Source organism: Gymnoscopelus braueri (genome assembly GCF_963280865.1).
Source record: "Gymnoscopelus braueri genome assembly, chromosome: 5".
Classification (NCBI taxonomy): Eukaryota; Metazoa; Chordata; class Actinopteri; order Myctophiformes; family Myctophidae; genus Gymnoscopelus; species Gymnoscopelus braueri.
In genome coordinates, this window is record NC_137606.1 from 36,139,868 (window position 1) to 36,160,528 (window position 20,661).

The window sequence follows — 20,661 nt, forward strand, 5'->3', positions numbered from 1 at the left end:
AACAAAATAATAAGAACAATCAGCTTAATGATGCATCATTTCTGTGCTATATGCAATTTCATCAAAGTGTGACTGCTTGACTATCTTCCATATTATTTAATTTGTGTTTTTGTCTGCTGAGAAACAATTTCAAGATATCTGTCTGTTGTTTCCCATATTTTTGTATTTAATGATTTCACTATGATTTTATGGTCTAAATTAAACACATATTAATCAGGTAAAAAAAAACATTATGAAAGGATGGCTAGTTAGTTGCAGTCCAAATGCATTAAGACCTGGCCACGCCCCATGAGCCCTCATACAGGCCATGTGCCATCTGCACTGGATGGCAGGATCACTGTAACAGTGGTTAGGGCAGGGCGGGGCACAATGTTCAAATCCCTGCTTCAGTCATGTGGTTCTGCTGAACACCAATCTGTTAACTTTCTGTAAGAAGCACAGCGGAATGACTCCATTGTGACTCAGACAGTTAATGTTGGACTGTATGCGTTTTTGGCATATCTTTATATTTTCATTTTTTCCCCTTAAATTTAGCAAGACAAACAAACACAGGACACAGAAAGTAAGGAACTAAACAAAAGAGGTCATGGGACATTCATTATATCAATAACAAAAATATATATGTTTACAAGATTTGAGGTTCAGGGAAAAGGATGCAAACAACTATTATAAGAGATCTGGTTTGTTATCAAGGTATGAAATCTAACCATTTCCCCCATCTTTTTTGTGTTTGATATCTTTGTTGTGATCTGTGTCGCCTATCAGTCACTCCTCACTACCATGTCCAAATAATGCAGAAATGCATTAAAAAAAGACATAAAACCTCAGAATTATACAGTATTCAATCACTCCTTTTTTCATTCCATATCAAAAGGCAATAATTTTTACACACAGTATACAGACATTCCATTCCACACTGATTTGACTTTTGTGATTATGTTTTGCACCGAAATTTGCACGCCATGGCATCCATCATAGTACCTGTCAGGTTCTGCTTCAGGGTGGAGGATTCACATTTTTTCAGTCACATGTACCAAGCTTATTTTCCCCCTCTCTGGTCTCTCTAGCAACGCCATCAGTGCTGGCCGGCTCTAGGCCATACCAGGGGGTTCGAGTCAGAGACCCCGTAAAAGAGCTGCTACGGCGTAAGAGGAGCCTGGAGCCACAAAGTGCTAGGACAGCGTCCCCTACTGTGGTGAGGGAACTATGACACCTGGAACTTAATTCAATACATTGATACTTGTCTTTTACTTTAAGTAAGGGCACAGTGAGCTGAGAAAACTTTCAGATGAGGGTACAGTACAAACATGAGCAGTTGAGACAATACCAACAGTGCAAGAAGGCAGGACAGCATAATTATAATGGTATTAACTGAGTTGTTGAAGCAGGAATTTGAATATAGCTGTAGAACAGCAATGTAGTCACTGGTGACTAGTGACGAATCATATTGTAATGCATGCCAAAGTCACGCAAAGGCTATACAAGTAACTGATGTCATTATAGTTAATAGTTAAGTGTTATTGGAGGTTGGGGGAATGGTGTGTCTCAGAGACAGGTCACCCTGTAGGCTCAATGAAACAATGCCCCCTCCTCACAGCAAGATCATCTTTTTTCTTCAATATCTCATTAACTTTTAGAGCACTTTATCCGTCACTCAGTCACAGGCTCTTGAAATACACATTTCATGCATTTTGGAGACAATTGTGGACAGTCAGTTTATGTAAGAGTTAGAGTTAGGCATGTATAGGCCTACACAATAGGGTTAAAGCTGCACTTTGTAACTCTTATGCCCTACTGGTGATTCGAACCCAGTTCCCCCCGTGCATGTGCAGAACTTTTTACCACTGAGCCCAATAGATCAAACCTGCTTGCTCAGGGGAGTAATTGAATTTTGACTTTCAGGCAGTACCACTTGTCAACCAATAGTGGTCCTACTAGACCACAGGATATAAACTTCAAACTCCATTTTAACCATGTTAGATTCATCGGAAACACCCGTCCTTGGTTCTGGTGACTCATATTGTCCTTCTAATTAATCCTTTTCAATTACTTTTTTCATTTATTTTAAATTATTATTTTGGAAAATAAAATAATTAAATAAAATAATTAAATAAATGAAAAATGTTATCGAAAAAACACGGTCTCCTCATCTATGTGTGTCTGATAAAATGAATATCAAATATCTAAATACTGAATCAAGCAACTTAAAAACTGTCTTGGGGACTTTGACAGCTTTGAATTGTCTTGATTTAGTTGAAAGTGGGTCTCTAGAAGTTCCTTGTGTGATAGAGAGAGTGAGTGAGAGAGAGAGAGAGAGAGAGAGAGAGAGAGAGAGAGAGAGAGAGAGAGAGAGAGAGAGAGAGAGAGAGAGAGAGTTCAAGGTTTCAGTTCAGTATTCTGGAGCTGAGAGAGAATGGTCTCCAGCAGAGCCCTTGAAGAACTGTAGGCGCCTGGGATCGGGAAAAGGGGAGGGGGTGGGGATTGGGGTGGGGGTTGTCCTTACATATTGCAGGTGTTTTTCCACGGCAGTTGAAGGCTTTCCCGTGTATGGCTCCAGGGCTGGGCACAGGGCCCTATGCAAAGCAACTCAGCCTTGCCAAAGACCCCTCCTACTTGACTATTAGTTATCGCTGCCATGGCATGGCAGACAACACACACACCCCGACACCCCCCCCTCTCTCGCTCACACACACACACACACACACACACACACACGCACGCACGCACGCACGCACGCACGCACGCACGCACGCACGCACGCACGCACGCACGCACACACACCCTCAGCACACTAATCTCATTCTGATAAGGGCAGCCGTGGGGAGAAAGAAAGATATAAAGTGTCATTTGAAAAAATGTGGGATGCAGAATGTAATTGATAACACTCCTTTAATCCACTAAAGACATTTCTGTGGCAACAGGAGACAGTTTTTGGTACTTGGGAAGACCTTTACATTGTTCCTGGTGCAATGCCACTCATGTCAAAAACCTCAAAGTGCTGCCCTTATAATATAATGCACCAAGGAAAACTCTGTATACAATAGAATACTGTTCACCATTTGGATGTATCTTGAGGTCTTTAGTTGATAATCTTGCAGTCTAAGACCTATACTATGTGATTCACGTGGATGCATTAATCTAAGCTACTTTTGTACTTTTACGTGACACGTAATCTTACTTGTACTTGCGTAATAAATATAGTACTACAGTAGGATATTGTGTGTTTTGCTAATACAGTACTGGGCCAACGCCCGTTGGGAACGATGCCCGCTGGGAACGATGCCCGCTGGGAACGATCTCCGTTGGGAAAGCATGCCCCTACGGTTACGCAATACCCACTGTACCCGTTGTACCTGTTGTCAGAGTACCCGTTGTCAGAGTACTTAGTGCACTACCCATCTAACTATAAATGCAAGGAATATCTGTGTGTGTGTGTCCCCGCACGTCTGTATGTCCCTTGCATATCTCGAGAACCAAACAGCCTTAAAACTTGCCGTGTGTGTCCCCAAGGACCGGAGGGAGTACGGTGCCCAGTATGAAGAAGGTGGATCTGTGGATCTCTAAAAGTGTCTATCCTATATTAGAATCGGCCAATGGGAGGGCGGCCAGCAGGCGGGAGGATCTCTGACATCACTCTGATTCAGCCATAACCATGGTCATGTGCATATATGGGACCGACCGACTTCAAACTTAGTGTGCGCAGCGGCAAGGACTCGAGGGAGTGCGGTGCCTGCTGTCGAGTAGTTTGGATATCCAGTTGTCCAGAACCGCCGATCCAACCAATATATGGGCATATGCTTATGACATGATCCATGTAAGGGCATAAAAGGCACAAGAGTTGACAGATATAGATATCTCCATATATGGGCGATGTAGGTGTGAGGGCCACATAGCGACCCGAATTCTAGATGTGAGGCCTGCGTAGCGGCCCGAACCTCTAACTAGAAAAATGTGCTCCTCGGAGTACAGGTTTCCGCCAGGGCAGGTATCTTATTGTGGGACAGTAATGTTTCACGGCACTCGAATGCTTTTATGATTTGAGGCATTTTGTTCAAACGGGCCACTTCTGCAAACTTTGGAAGCCAATCTAGGCCAATCACGATGGAATATGACAAATCGGTCAGATCCGTCTTGATCACATGGCTATAGAGATAATGTTTACCGATTGGTGTGATGTTTGGACAAAATAGAAAAAAATATTATTTTGAAAGAATTGGCCTCCTGGTCAATGTGAAAAATGTGTGGGCAGAGGTTCTGCTCTGGCCTCCAGGGAGTGTGCGTGCACAGTTTCACACCGATCTGTGTTGCGGGGCCGGAGATTAGCTGTTCACAGACAGACAGAAAGACGGACGGACGGACAGACAGAGGATGCACACACACACTCACGGGCGAAGACATCTCGGCCCGGCTTAGACAATAAAACCACAAATCATCTATGGATCCTGATGTCATCAATATGATAATGGGTGATAATGGGTACTGCAATAAGTACTCACAACGTGTACAATGGGTACAACCGGGGCCACGTCGGGACGTGATGAGATACATTGAGAATGTGGTCACACAGCTGCAGGAAAAATTTTACATTCAGAGAGTAAGTTGCTCTGCAGTAGCTGTGATGATGGGGAGGAATTAAGTGGTATAACATGAGCTTAACAGCATTATGCAGTCATAGGTTCATGAGTATTTACAGTAGACATAATGTCAATGCAAAGCAAACATGCAACATTTTCAACAGATTTTCATCATTTGCATTTGCCACTATAGCCAGGACCTCAGAGTCAGCACCCGCTTTGCTGCAAATGGGTCTCAAACCGTAAACTTTAACAGTAGGTTTGTTTAAAAAGGGACTACCTCCAACTTATAGGTTGTTTATGACACATTAATCATTATTATCATGCTTCATGAAACAGAAAACCATCATTGCTCAAAAGAGAGCACTGAATGTTGAGCGCCGAGCGCGTGTTGCCTCTCCACATGCTGTCAAAACTCTGACACTTAACAGTTCCCTCTGTAAACCCTCTGGCAGTGCATGCTGTTACCTCTTGACGTGCCCAGCAACTTGACACCAGGCAGCAACTTTCACTGCTTCCCCCCTTTTCTCAATACAGATCCACCTTTGTTCCTTCTAATGTGTCAGTGCAGGTTCTGCCCTGCTCGGCTGCTCAGTATGCATTCAACACCATTCATGTTGGGCTCACAAACAGGAAAACAGAGTTTTACATGGACCTTTGCCATGCTTGAGTCTTTTAGAGGGAGATTATATATTACACGTGTATGCACATGAACATCAGGTGGGTGTGCACATCCATCTCTCTGCGTGTTTGTGTATTATACTCTACATCGCACAATGGTGTTGGTTGCAGAAAAGGCGAGACAGTAATTGAGAGTATAAATTAGGCTTAAACTGCTTGCTGTGAGACATTTGTTGCTAGCTCTAAACTTTATACACGAAGGTAGCCTAGAGGTGTGCATAGTTGAGCTGCTTCAGCAATCTCTGGTGGACATTTGTAGACATACACGTACATATAGCCATACATCCGTACAGCCGTACATACATTGACACAGACAGATACAAACAGACAAACAGGGCAGCCTCATTACAGTACAGTAATAAACATAAGAAAAGTCATGTTATCATGTTCATGCAGTATTTTCTTCAAACAGGAAATCATTTGAAAGTGGTGTAAAAAAAACAAAACAACGTGATGGAAGTTTTGTACTTTTACTATTATCCTTTATTAACCCTTTTCAATTCATGATCATGTGAGATGTTTTATTTTGGGTGCAGCATATGAAAAAAATATGATTCCACAGGCGGCTGAGCTACTTCATTAAATACAGGAGAGTTCTGTACAGTAGGCCTATGTTATCACACTCCTAGTTAGCTTTAGCTTTACACACATTCCATGCCCTCCTCCTCCCTCACAGACAGACAGACAGACAGACAGAAAGACAGACAGGCACGCACGCACGCACGTACGCACGCACGTACGCAGACACGCACACGCACACACACACACACACACACACACACACACACACACACACACACACACACACACACACACACACACACACACACAGGGATAGCATTCTATGCTGAGGTGCGCTCTATTCCTATTTGGAGTTCAATCAGAAACACTCACGTCAAAGTAGATTTAAACATTTATTGCAACAAATGGAATACAGTTAAGCTTGGTGTTAAAGCTCCACTCTTGGGAGATATTCCCTGAATTTAGTCGAAGCAGCCTGCTAAACATATAGGGAATGCTAAGCAAATCCCCCATACGAAGCCGTATTTAAAGGAACCCCTTGCTAATGCGTGAGTTGTGATTGGAGTATGAATGTGTGATGTAATGACCAGCAGTGCTGTGAATGGGTAATAGAAAGCTGATGTTCAACATCAGCTGACTGACAGCTGATTACAGCTTTGGCGTGCAAGACTTCCGTGTCCTGCATGAACTTAACGCTATATGCTTCATTTAGGGTTAGGGTGGAAGTAGCCTTCATGGTATTATGTCGTTTTTGTAATAAATACTGTAGGCCCACACATTATTTGAACCGATTACAGGCAAACAAACAGTAAAGAAAATCAAAGCCCTGTTTGACAGTCATTATCACATGACTCACAAGATAATTTGCACATCATTTGGTGGGGAGGAAGGAAATCACATTTCTGCAAACAAACAGTGATATTTGTACAGTAGCATTTGTGTTGCCCATATAAACCTGACTAAGAATCAACCTTCATGTTGGATGGGGATATATATATATATATATATATATATATATATATATATATATATATATATATATATATATATATATATGTTTTTATCCCACAGTTTTTGTAACCCATTTTTTCACCCAGTGCCAATTACCAACTATGTAATCCTGGGCGCTGCTCTGCCAGCCTCGGGAGAGCCCAAAACTGAGCTCATGCCTCCTTCAATGCATGAGGAGGCATTATCACCTGATGGGGGGGAGTTTCCCCAGTTGGACATATAGCGTTATTCCAACCAGTTCCTTTCCCCTCCATCAGGCGCCCTGGCTGACCAGGGGGAGGCAGTATAGAGACCAGGATTACTGCATGTTTTTTGTGAAGGTACCTACCATAGACATATAAAGGTAGACGCCTCCTCTGGCTCTGAAGCGTCGGCACGGCGGACGCGCTTCCGCTTCCTGGGCAAGGAAGATTTTGTTCCTGGGGGACAGCTGGAAATTTCCGCGTGCGTCACAGAAGGGGCCGGGGGCGTTCAGTAGGCCAATGAGAGGCAGGTGGGGGCGGGACAACTAGATTCTGACAAGTCCTGGAAAAGACTCGCTGTGATTGGCCAGTGCCCGTTCCCCCCATTTCCGGGGGGGACGGACACTGGCCAATCACAGCACGTATGGTGGCCACCATACCAAACAGGTCGCTCCAACGAACTGCAGAGGCCAATGAGGTATCTAGGTTTCTATATCTATGGTACCTACCCTAGGTATGGGCACTGATGACGCGGAGGAGAGGACACGCCTCCAGACACGCCCCCCAGCGCCCACAGCGTCCCCGGCGGGAATCAAACCCAGGACCTTCTAGCCGTGAGGCGACAGTGCTACCGACTGCGCCACCGTGCCCCCAATGCATCATAATCATGCTTATAAGTAACACTGAATAATTATAGTTATAAGAACTCATAAATACTCATAATGCTTTATAACACCGTTTCTCAACCAATTCCACAGAAATAGGAGTTAGAATCTCAAGAAGGGGAGTCAGGGCACGGCCCCACCGCACTTTTATTTTACCTCTGGGGCGGAATCTGCCAATGCTTTGTCAATGCAAATGCGTGGATTCCTGGTCTTGCACATTTTTTCCAAGAATCCACGCATTTGCATTGACAAAGCATTGGCAGATTCCGCCACAGAGGTAAAATAAAAGTGTGGTGGGGCCGTGCCCTCAGGACTCAGGCTGACTCCCCTTCTTGAGATGAATGATTTCTTCTTGAGATTCTCCCATTTCTGTGGAATTTCTTGCCCTCTGACTTCCCAGTAACTGACTACACTGAAGCATCTTGTCACCTGGTCATTTAGTGGCGTGGTTCTCATCCTGTGGGTCGGAACCCCCAGGGGGGTCCCCAAGTGATTTATCTTTTTTGGGGGGGAGAGACCCCAGATGATTTGCATAATGTGCAACATTGTTTTCTCACTCAACAGTAAACAAACCAACATACAGTAGTGTATCTGCACATTTCTAAAGTGACAATTTAAGAACTTTTAAGACCTTTTTAATGCCACTAAAATAAAAATAATAAAACGTACACAATTTTGCATCAGAAGTAATCAACAAACATTCAAACATGGGTCAAATTGTGAAATATTACCTGAAAAAGAGGCACAAGTTATGAAACGCCTCGCAACAAAATGTAATGCCCCCAACTCCTACAATTCCAAGAGCTTGTCAGGGTGGGGGCCTCCAGTTAAAATATGATTATTTGGGGGGTCGCGGCCTGTAAATGTTGAGAACCATTGATTTAGTGTACTGCTTCTCAAGTAGTCGTCCAGGGACCACTAATGATCCATGGCATGATTACAGGTGGTCCATGCCAGTGTGGCATGGACAGACAAGATGGAAATATTTTGAGCATTTCGATACTAAGTTTGATATTTTTTTTCGATATGTAGATTTAAGAATGAGGGCTTTGTTTAAACTGTGGGACCTGCTGAGAATGCGGAAGTAATATGATGTGACGTCAGCAGGTTGGAGAAGACACACTGTAGTTTAAACAAAGTTCTCCTTCTTAAAATCTACGAAAAAATAACAACTTAGAATGTAAATAAATGCTCTGAATATTTACAGCTTGTTGGAAATATAAACAAAACAAATATTGGATAGAGATGTTAAATGATATAAGCTCATTCAGGTCACATGTAGGCTTATATGCCCCCCACGCTTTTGGCTCTGTGTTTAGAGGCCCCTCAATGTGGAAATTGATGTGATCTACTGTATATGGGCAGCTGTATCATGACTAAGGATGACCTACGGGTCAAGAGTTATCTACTGTAGGCCAAAATATAAAGCGGCCTGTTATAGCACCACTATGAGGCCTAACTTTGACTCAGACAAACACAACATCTGTTCTGGTATTCCACAGGGCTCAATTCTGGGTCCCTTATTGTTTTCCCTGTATATACTACCGCTGGGAGAACTCATCGCCGATCACGGAGTGAACTTCCATTTCTATGCTGATGATACCCAGCTGTATCTTTCAGTAGCTCCAGACGACCCCTGCGCTCTAGACCCATTGTTGACCTGTCTGTCCAGTATAAAATGCTGGATGAGTGAGAACTTTCTTAAGCTAAATGAGGATAAAACAGAAGTTCTCATAATTGGCTCCAGTGAGCAGAGAGAATCAATAACAAGTAGACTTGGTAACCTGGCTGTAGAAAGTAACACCACAGTAAAGAACCTGGGGGTGATTATCGATTCTGAATTGAATTTCAATACACACATTAATCATGTCACCAAGATTGCTTTCTTTCATCTTAGAAATATTGCACGAATTAGAGATTATCTGTCGTTAGACGATGCAAAAACGCTGATCCACGCTTTTGTTTTCTCTCGGCTTGATTACTGCAACGCACTCTACTCTGGCCTGCCAAAGAAAACAACTGACAGATTACAACTTGTTCAAAATGCGGCAGCCAGAATTTTAACTAAAACCAGGATGAGAGAACATATCACTCCAGTTCTAGCTTCACTACACTGGCTCCCGGTTGTTTTTAGGATTGATTTTAAAATTCTTTTAATAGTTTATAAAGCTCTAAATGGTCTGGCACCTTCCTACCTCTCCGACTGCCTAGAGAGATATGTTCCAAACCGGGCCCTCAGGTCTTCAAGTGCTGACCTGCTCGAGGTGCCTACAATGACATATAAAAAATACGGTGAAGCAGCATTCTGCTTTTACGGACCGACAGTGTGGAATAAACTCCCACTACACTTAAGACAGGCAGCCTCTGTCGATAGCTTTAAAGCACAGCTCAAGACCTATTACTTCACTCTTGCTTTTAGCTGATTCTTTGGTTGATTTTTAATTCCTCACTGTATTCCCTATTTTAATGTTGTTTTATGCCTTTGCTTTTGTTTTGTGTGAGTGGAAGAGAAAGTCACGGTAGTTAAAAGACAAGAGTCTGATAACTCCATCCGGAGGATTTAGTGAATTATCCTCTGGGGCACGTCGACACGTGGTGGACCCTCCAGGGCAGATCCTTTTGTCTATGTTTATTCTATATATCTTGTATAACCCCGATATCATTCTCAGGGGTGTACGGTGTGTGGTTTGGATGTGATAAGTTAGCAGATCCCCTGGGCTAGTCCACACGTGGTAAACATGGTGAAAATATATTACTAAGGTGTAATATTACTAAGTGAAAATATATTACTAAGGTGTAATATTGACAATTGTGTGAAGATATATTACTAAGGTACACAAGGTACACATGTAATATTGGCAATTGTGTGTGTTGTAGTTGTGTTGTGGCGAGGGCCACTGCATTTTACTGCATTTTACTGCTTTTATTTTATTTTATTTTAATTTTAGCACGTCGACACGTTGTGGACCCTCCAGGGCAGATCCTTTTGTCTATGTTTATTCTATATATCTTGTATAACCCCGATATCATTCTCAGGGGTGTACGGTGTGTGGTTTGGATGTGATAAGTTAGCAGATCCCCTGGGCTAGTCCACACGTGGTAAACATGGTGAAAATATATTACTAAGGTGTAATATTACTAAGTGAAAATATATTACTAAGGTGTAATATTGACAATTGTGTGAAGATATATTACTAAGGTACACAAGGTACACATGTAATATTGGCAATTGTGTGAAGTGTGGATATTTCTTTAGCTGTGTTGTAGAGGACAGTGGCCACTACATTTAAGTTATATCCATTTGTGTTGTAGTTGTGTAGTGGCGAGGGCCACTGCATTTTACTGCATTTTACTGCTTTTATTTTATTTTATTTTATTTTTGTTTGCTTTATTGTTAAATTGGTTCTAACTGTAATTGTATCCTTGCTCTGTAAAGCACTTTGAGCTGCATTTCATGTCATGAAAGGTGCTATACAAATAAAGTTTATTATTATTATTATTATTATTATTTGAAAAACCTACGTTGAGTGTCTTCCTCGTACTAGTGGGCATGTGCATGCAAAGTCTGACGAGGTGATCGGTCCAGAGTTTGGGAGATTAGCTGCGCACAGACAGACAGATTCACAGTACCTCGATATTCATCGAGGTACTGTATTACCTCCTTCTGAGGATTTTTGATCCCCTTATGGATAGTAAAACACACACACACACACACACACACACACACACACACACACACACACACACACACACACACACACACACACACACACACACACACACACACACACACACACACACACACACTTTAGAGTCACCTGTGACGCACACCTGGGCTTTATCAGTCTAACTGTAAATATTACATATTTACATGCCAACACTTTCCTCTCAACCAACATGTGATTATGTTTTTATCACCTGTTCTTTACACTCGTCACTCACGTCTTTCATTGATGTCGTCTCTGTCTCCAGGCTGTCGCTGCACCAAACAACCAACCATCATATTCACATGCCAGTAAGTAATTCTTTCATCTGCTGCCAATGTAAACGGCATCGCAGACCTGTTACACTCTGTCACCCTATATATCAGCACCTTTGGGCCAACCTGCCTGTGGTGCTAAGGTTCACAAAATCACTATCGTCTTTTAAATAACCTTTCAATACCTTTACAGTGATGTTGAACTTTGCTAGAACTTTAGATTGTAGAGCCACCTGGCCAATGTGGCCATGTAGTTCAAATATTGTCAATCATCTTTAGCTGTTGCTTCTGTGATGGGAATTTCATTTTCTTCTATTTGCTCTCTCCATTCCCTGTCATAACATGTCTCAAATTCATTACAATCAGTGTGAACAAAGCAGAAAAATGTGTTACGTATGTTACTTCTTCTCACCCAATTGATTTAGGCAAAGGACAGTCATATACAGACATACAGACACATAGACATGCAGACATAAAGAGATAACTGGAATTTTTTCTTAATTCCCTCTGGGTACGTTCACTTCAAAAGGTAACATGAATAAAGCCATTTCACTTAACCAAAACTAAGTAACAGGACACATTGATTTTTAATAAGTAGCCTACCTTCTACTTGATACTAAATTATCCTTCTCATGCAGGTATTTTTGGCTTAGAGGCAGCCAGAGGCACTTTGCTTGATGCTTCCAACTCCAGCAGTAATGGAGGGCTGCAGAGTTCAGGATGGAGAGGCCAGTCTGCCTTGGCGCCATGGCCCACCTCTGACTACACCCAGGTGGATCTGTCCTCCACTCAGAGCCTGACCTATCCGACCACCACCCTCACAGCAGACATGTACATGCAGACTCTCTGCCCCAGCTATACGGTGGTTGGACCTCCCGCCATGTTGACCTACACACATGCACCGCTGATTACTAACTTTGGGGTGAGAGAAATAACTTGCAGTTATATTTGTACATGTTACAAATTCAGCTGATGGTCTTATCCCGAGTGACTTACAAAAAGTGCAGAGTAAAGGTGCATACACAACGGACAGAAAATAATCACATTGCTTGAATTGTGGGAAATGTGTCGTTCCGTTGTGTTCCCAAATTTTCACTTGAAACACCCCCAACACACTCATAGGCCTACTGGCTCTCACTTGCTTTGATGAAAATCGCTTGAGTTAAAAAGAAAAATCAACTTGGCCGGTTTGAATGCACCTTTAGCGTGGGTTCCTTCCTATACGTAATTACAAGCAGACAGCAGTAAAAAGGAGAGCTTGTACAATGTCAGGATGAGAGACTAGCAAGGTGCTAGAGAAATGAATAGGGGTGCTGGACGGTACCTCACTGAGGTCAGTCACATATTCACATCATTCCCAGTTTGATTTTGGCTGTATCCAAGTGTCATGAGACCTGCTGCCTCTCTGAACTCAGTTTCCTATCTCTGTGCACTTTACCGTCTGAACGAATTAAGCAAATATGCCTAAATTACAATTAAATTTTAACCTTTTCCCATTCTGAAAAGTGGCCAACATAACTCTGTTACTAATGAAGAAACTCTATTTAAAAAGAAAGATGTAATGTAGCAAACTCAGCATGTTGCATGTTGCTAGGAGGTAATACAGTACCTATGTTGATATGAGAGAGAGAGAGAGAGAGAGAGAGAGAGAGAGAGAGAGAGAGAGAGAGAGAGAGAGAGAGAGAGAGAGAGAGAGAGAGAGAGAGACAGACAGAGACAGAGACAGAGACAGAGAGGATGATATACATTATATCAATTGATACATATTGATAACAACTTGAATTGTCATCAATCATTTTTGTAGACCATAGCCAGCACCACCCCCCAGGTTGACCTCCATGACTCAGGCCTGGCCTACGTCCCCTGGGCACAACCCCTCACCACCATCCCCGCCATGCCCTGCAGCTCTGGTGTCCAGTTTACCACATGCTCAACCACGCTGCCTGCATCACCCCTGGTTCACATGCCTCTGCACACGCCTTTGACCACCATGATCCCTCAGCTGGAGTCACAATCCCAGCCCATGGAACTCCCCCCACAGCCTCCAGATCAGCAGCTGAATGCTGAACCCCAACCCCAGACCCTGGACGCCTTGGACGCCCCATCCCCATTGGACGAGGACCATGTGGTTGAACCAGAATCTCCAAACCCGCTGGAGAGGCTTCTAGAAGATACACCTGCAGAATGTGAAGAGGAGGCTGAAGACGCGTACAACACCACTCTGTTCACACTGAACGTCTGAATGTCCAACCCGATCGCCAGAGGAAACGTTGTCATTGAACGTTTTTCAAATTCCGTGCATAGACAACTGGAAAACCCGAAAATCCGTGCATAGCCGCCTTGCATCTCCCCCATTGTGACTAAACCATTTCGGAGGCGCGCAGTCTCAAGGGAACTGTCGCCACGTAAGGGACCACAGAGTGAGCTAAAGCGAGCGAGTTGTCGTCCCGAACGTTGCGACGTTCCCTTGAGCCTACTCAGCGCTGTTTGAGTTACGTACCGATAGGCACAGAATCGTACATTTTGTTGTGGGGACTGCTCTGCTTCCGGGTTTTTCCGGGTTGCAATTGGTTACGCCCACCGTGGGACTCGCTGTACATATGCACGGATTTTCGGGGTTTCTAGGCAACTATGCACGGAATGACGTGCACTGGATCCGTGCAATGTATACTAAATTCTTGGAGATCAGGATGGAATGTCACAGCCAGTCTCAGAGGTGTCTGGGTTTTTTCCTCTGCCATCAGTATTATTCAGTGATAATTCCCTGCCCTTTTCTCATGGGTGAAGTTACCATTTGTATTGGTCATGCATTTTGTATTTTACTTCAGTGTTATACAACAGTTCTTTCACTGGACCTGGTATCAGCTAAGCTTACAGCCATACAGTAGCTGGCCCTTGAGACTCACATGTCCTTGGCTCTCAGCAGCAAAGGGACCCTTCCCCACAGGCTAAAACTGACAGCCAGGTGACCTGTCCTGCATTTCATCCGTCAGGCCCTACAACACTTGGAAACATGTGAGGAATTGTGGAATCATTCCCAGCTCATTATATTTTCATGCTTGGTCAGGAACCTTTCGTGTCCAATGCTGACACAGAGGATGCTCTTTGCGCAACCTTTTGTGCTATGTCTCACACACGCACGCACACACGGACGCACGCACGCACACACATATATACTGTGTATGTGGTGTGTGATATACTGTATATATGTGTTCCTTTTAATATTTTCATATAATGCCAGGGTCCAGTTATTATTGTCCCTTTTCTTTCATGCAAATGAAATTGTTCTTTGAATAAAATTAATATCTGCTATCTTAATCAAATTCCAAAATATTTTTTTTGGTCGAGGAAACCCTACCATTAGCTTGATTTGTCTTTACAGTCTTCAGGCAGTCCTTGTTAGTTTTAAGATGAATAAGTACCCAAATCTTTTGAATCCATCTTTCAATACATTTTAAACATTGAGCTGCCCTGTGATTGGGGAAAAAAAGAAGAAGAAGATCTTTCAGATAACTTGAAGACTCTGTGGTGTGTGCTGGTAGATGAATGGATAGTATGTTGACCACCAAAGCGCAACTCCTAGGTTTGATGCTGATGGGAAAGCTGTGTTGCATGTGTTTCTTTCTCATTGATCTTGGTTTCCTGTCTCTATACTATCTGCATTTTTGAAAAGCAACATAAACTGCCCAAAGACACCTGTGCCTGTGATTGCATTGCATCATGGTACTCCAGTCGAGAAGACTACTGCTACAGACAGGCAATGTTGTTTGCTCTGATGTCCATCGCTGTTCACCTACACCTCTCTGCACCACCTTCCCTGAACACTTCACTTTGCTCTAAACACAATGATCAAACATGTAATGTCACAGAAGAGTCTTGCATTTCAGATGCAGAATATGCCTCAAACTCAATGTATCACAGGCCAAAAGGTGTTGCTCAAACATGTCTTTCGTGTGCCTAGGGAGGGCAATAGTATGTGCCGCCAACCCTGCCAAGTATTCTCGTGAAAACTAGGCGCCTCCGGGCCAGGATGTCTGGCACCCTCATTTCAGAGACTATTAAGACCAAGCAGACCAGAATTAGGTATTTCACAATACAACACAATTAGATTCCTTTTCGAATGCTTTCTCTCTCATGTGGTGAAGGTTTAAAAAAGCTGGTGATGCAGGACTGTTAAAATGTTTTTTTTGGCAGAGTCCATGAGTTACTTGAGAAGAGATGAGGTTAGATGATAGGTTAGATGTCACAGAACACAAGATAAAACAACAATATCCAATAACCAATATCACTCCAATTGTCCTGAAGGGGGCTATAATTAAAAGTAAGAATTAACTTTGAAATAATTCCTATGCTGTGAGTCCAATTTTTAGAATTTTAGAATTAGAATTGACATGACACAGACTTCCATCTATACCCACTCTACAAATTTCCCTCAACAACTTCTAAAGTCCCTCTGACTAGATTTTCCACCATTTAGATTCTCTTTGATACATTGAATGTTGACTGCTCATAAACCAATTTATCCTAAAAAAGTAAGATGTAGTGAAACATTTTGAGAGTTGTAGTGAGATGTAGTGAGATGTAGTGAGTCAGGTAGTGAGATGTAGTAAGATGTAGTAATATGTAGTAGTGATACATACAGTGAGACATGTAGTGAGATGTTGTAACACACGTAGTGAGACATGCAGCGAGATGTAGTGTAGTTTGCCCCTCAAACACTGAATGCACTACATAACTAAATGATCTTGACTATGTCTTTGTCATTTTAAATCTCTGATTTCATCCAAAACTTTTTTTGTAAATAATAGTGTTTTTGCTTCTACACATCAGTTTTATTAAATAGGCATGTACTTATTTTATACTCCAATTTAGTTATCTTTGACACAAAAATGATTGTAGACAAGATGAGTACAGATAATATGTGTAAGCTGCTGCCTTTTACTAAGGTTTTTAATAATATCTTCTAAATGGTACATTTATATAGCGCCTTTATCAAAGGCACTTTACAATTCATTCTTGTTTCTGTATTCTTCTGTATTAAGAAGATAAATGTCCTTTCATCTTGTCTTTAATCTTGTGTATGCCCTGTGTCTTAATGTTTAATGTTTTGAAAATAAGTTTGTATTGCCTTGTTGAAATATGCTACAAATTATATTTGCTTGTTTTCATGTTGTGCTGTGGCAAAAACAAGGATGAATTAATGTAAACAGAGCACAGAGACCAGTCTACCTAACTGTTTTTTTGGGAGATATGTGGGGGAAAACCCACACTACAATGTGTGCCAAGAGTGTGTGTGTGTGTGTGTGTGTGTGTGTGTGTGTGTGTGTGTGTGTGTGTGTGTGTGTGTGTGTGTGTGTGTGTGTGTGTGTGTGTGTGTGTGTGTGTGTGTGTGTGTGTGTGTGTGTGTGTGTGTGAGTGAGGGGGGAAGGGGGCATTATGCCATACGATACAGTCAGTGAGCTTTATCGCTAACATCTATGAAAGGTAGACTTGTTGTTTGGATTCTACCAAGGCAAGGTGCTGTGTTGAAATATGCATCTCTGGCAAATATGATGAGATTTAAGAGTCTACCCACAATACCTAAATCTTTCAATTAACATTTTTGGTTAAACAGGACATAAATCTTTTATGTATCTTTAAAAGATACCTACTTGTTTTTGTCTGGTTCCATCAACATAATTCATCACTGTCTCAAATTAATTAAACAATACTTTATAACAGCCAAAAATATAATTCATGTGCTGCATTAAAGTAGTTATACTTCCACGTTATCTGACTAATAATACTCTTAATATTCAAAATTATTGTGAAAGATTACGGCAGCGTATTAGTTACAGGTCATTTAAATTAACGGAGGTGATTTGTTTGTAAATATTTGAACAATAAATCAAAAAGTGGTGGTTCTAAATAATTCTAATGATTTATGTTCTGTTTAACCACTCCTGGAGAAAGGGAAACAAACAGTGAAGTTCTCTAGTACAGCTTCAAAGCTACTAGTGTTATCACTGAAAGGGCTGGGCATGTTAAGACCTGTGGCCCTTCAGAGAGAGAGAGAGAGAGAGAGATAGAGAGAGAGAGAGAGAGAGAGAGAGAGAGAGAGAGAGAGAGAGAGAGAGAGAGCGCATTGCATAGGGAAAATTATCCTCAAACACCCCCTGAGCAGGGGCGTTTCTAGCATTGTTTATTGTATAACAAACGGTGCCCCTGTATGGGGGTCTGGGGGCATGGTACGAGGGGATGAAAATGGTTCGAATTTACTGTTACAGTATAGAGAATGTTAGCTTCTGCAAGGGGGGGCAACATTTTTACATGAGAGGCATAAAATCGTATTGATGGTAAGGCCAACTGTATGGCAATAAGACGTCCGTGTGACAATTCAATATGGCCAAGTAATGGAATGTAAAACAATATGCATGACACATCAATCACAGTTCTTCTACCACAAACATGTCAATATGATTGATCTATTTTTGGACCGATGGGGCACCAGACCATATAGCCTATTAAGTAAAATTACATCAAACTTCAGCTGCATATGTAGCAACATGTCATGTCGGTAACACAGCTTTGCAACTAAATTAAGCACGTGTCAAACAATCAGTCAAATAAATAGGTAAATGAGACCTACCTTATACAGCGAATTGAAGCTTTCTGCCTTTTGCTCCTGTGGCCTACATTGTTCATGATTCGGGAAATGATGATTTTGTGTGCCTTCTCTATTGCATTCCCAAGTTTAAAACTCTTGCATCTGTCCCTTTGTAAATAAGTCTTTAGCTGTCTCAGAGTTTAGAAACCCTATTATCATGAGCATTAATGAGGACCAGTTATATGAAGATTTAAAATGGGTGAAGTCGTCCTTTAACAGATTGACAGATGGAAATATAGGAAATATATTCTGTGCCCCTGTCCACACTAATTATATTGTCATTGACGGATTATTAATAATGTTTAAATAAACTTTTATAATGATGGCAAACAAAACTGGTAAAAAGAAAAACACACAGAATTACACTCATTTAATTGAAAATGAAAATACATGAATCAGAAGACAGAAAATACTCAAAAAATCCAAATACTCAAAATAAATTCAATACTGGCTTCATAACAACAAACTTTTGCCTAATGTGGTGTTCGGTTTGCGATTGTCATGCCCTCCCCTCCTCCCTTCCTCTCATCTTCATCCTTTCATCCTCTCCCCCACCCCTCTCCCCTTCCTTCCTCCCTCACTCCTTCCTCCCTCACTCCTTTCCCTCACCCTTCATCGCTTAACATCCTTTCACCCCTCGTCTCCCCTCTTCCTCACCACTGCTCTCCCTCTCTCCCTCCTCCTATATCCCCTCACCCTCTTCATCCTCTCCCCTTCATCCCCTCCATTCCTTTTATTCCATACAGGTTCATCTTCTACCCATTTCTTAAATAAAAACGTTAAACTATGTGTGGTTAGAAGTTGCAGAGTGAATTTTATGCTATAGAACAAAATACATGTTTTGGCTGACTTTTTTGACTAGAACAAATAATTACAATCCCTTAAGCCTGTGTTAACCGCAGACCTTATTTCAGGCATTTAACCAAAAACCCATTTAAAAAGAGAAAGAATCATGAATTGCAAAATGCTAACTCATTTCCAGGTTTTGGGTCTGCAAACTTTGCCACTGTATGACTTGCAGATTGATTGGTGCTATCTGATTTATAGGTGTGGTGACCTTTTACAAAGAAATTATGAGTTGGTCAATACTGACTTGTATTTATTCAAGAAACGCCCTCAACAGATGGAATGGGTTACATTTTAATGAATCACATCTTGTGAAATATGGTGGGATACCTTGTGGATATGAGAACAATCAGTGTCGTGGATTGAAAATGTAACAAGCCACAACAGAAACATTGTGTGTGTGTGTGTGTGTGTGTGTGTGTGTGTGTGTGTGTGCGTGCGTGCGTGCGTGCGTGAGTGTGTTTGAAAGCTCTGGCATGTTGCTACGTGGTGCATTCATCCAACAAGTCTTAGGTTGTGTATCAACGTGTCATGCTTATTTGTTTTCCTTCATTCTTTTCCAATAATAGAGATTAGCATGAAGATGGGCCTACTCAAAGTATTATCATTATTGTCAATAACTACGTAGTGTGACATACTGATACTTGAAGTACAAACAACTGTAAAGCTTTTAAAACTTTGCTAAATTCAATATGCAACTTGCTATAAATGAACTCTCAGGATTTGATAGTGTACTTCCCATTTAACTACTTTAACCCTGATGCCCCTGTTTTGAGAATGTCATTATAGATTAAAGTTTACCGTTTACAGTTTAGGGCTCAAGTGGTTTACCAAGAAAACAAATCCACAGCAAGCCTTACTGGCAGTGTCATGCACCTAGGGCAGAAAGACACCTCTTAAGCCTTGTGTGCAGTGCAAGTATTGTTTGAAACTAAAAGTGTAGATCTCATCTCATCTTTTGCACAGGGGATTTCCACAATTGCTTGCTTAGCAGCTCCCCTTGACACGAGTAGCATGCAAGATTGTTGCACACAGCACACACCCTGATCACTCAGTGCTTGACTTTGACACGTAGACGTAATAGTATTTGGCATGGATGAGCAGCCTACCTTATTATATTCAGCACACTTGGCAGACTTTTGACCTGTGTAAAACACTCTATCACTCATGGATTGGACATTTTTTGGCAACAACACTGTGTGATATGAAATCCCTGTTTGCCTTCAGTTTTCTGTTTCTCTACACTTCTGTCTGAGCTAAGAAAAGAGCTGGCTAGTGTTAGCCAAATGTAATAATGATAACATGCAAAACAGTAGATATTTAATGTGTGGGGATAGCCTCTCTGGCTTATCTTTTCTGAGAGTGAAACCCAAGATTTAGACAGTGTTTTGATGAATGGAGAAAGACCAAGAACAGATTAGACCAAATGAGGCAACAAGTGGTCCACAAGGACCTGAACTGTAGACAGACCCCCCCCCCTCACACACACACACACACACACACACACATCACCACCTGTCAGAGATAGCCCTCCCCCATCCCCATGTACTTTCTT

General features: G+C 42.0%; 1 protein-coding gene across 1 annotated transcript in view; it reads left to right on the forward strand.

Moving 5' to 3' along the window:
- Nucleotides 1–14,753, forward strand: part of pou2af1 (POU class 2 homeobox associating factor 1) — a gene marked incomplete at its 5' end in the record, with an annotated part of 23,949 nt that extends 9,196 nt beyond the window's left edge. The window contains 4 exons of the mRNA XM_080429196.1: nucleotides 1,068–1,195; nucleotides 11,608–11,650; nucleotides 12,253–12,536; nucleotides 13,419–14,753. Of these exons, the coding sequence (XP_080285322.1) occupies nucleotides 1,068–1,195; nucleotides 11,608–11,650; nucleotides 12,253–12,536; nucleotides 13,419–13,856 (893 nt within the window). The 3' untranslated portion in view covers nucleotides 13,857–14,753. The remainder of the gene's footprint in view (nucleotides 1–1,067; nucleotides 1,196–11,607; nucleotides 11,651–12,252; nucleotides 12,537–13,418) is intronic.
- Nucleotides 14,754–20,661: the final 5,908 nt, after the last annotated feature.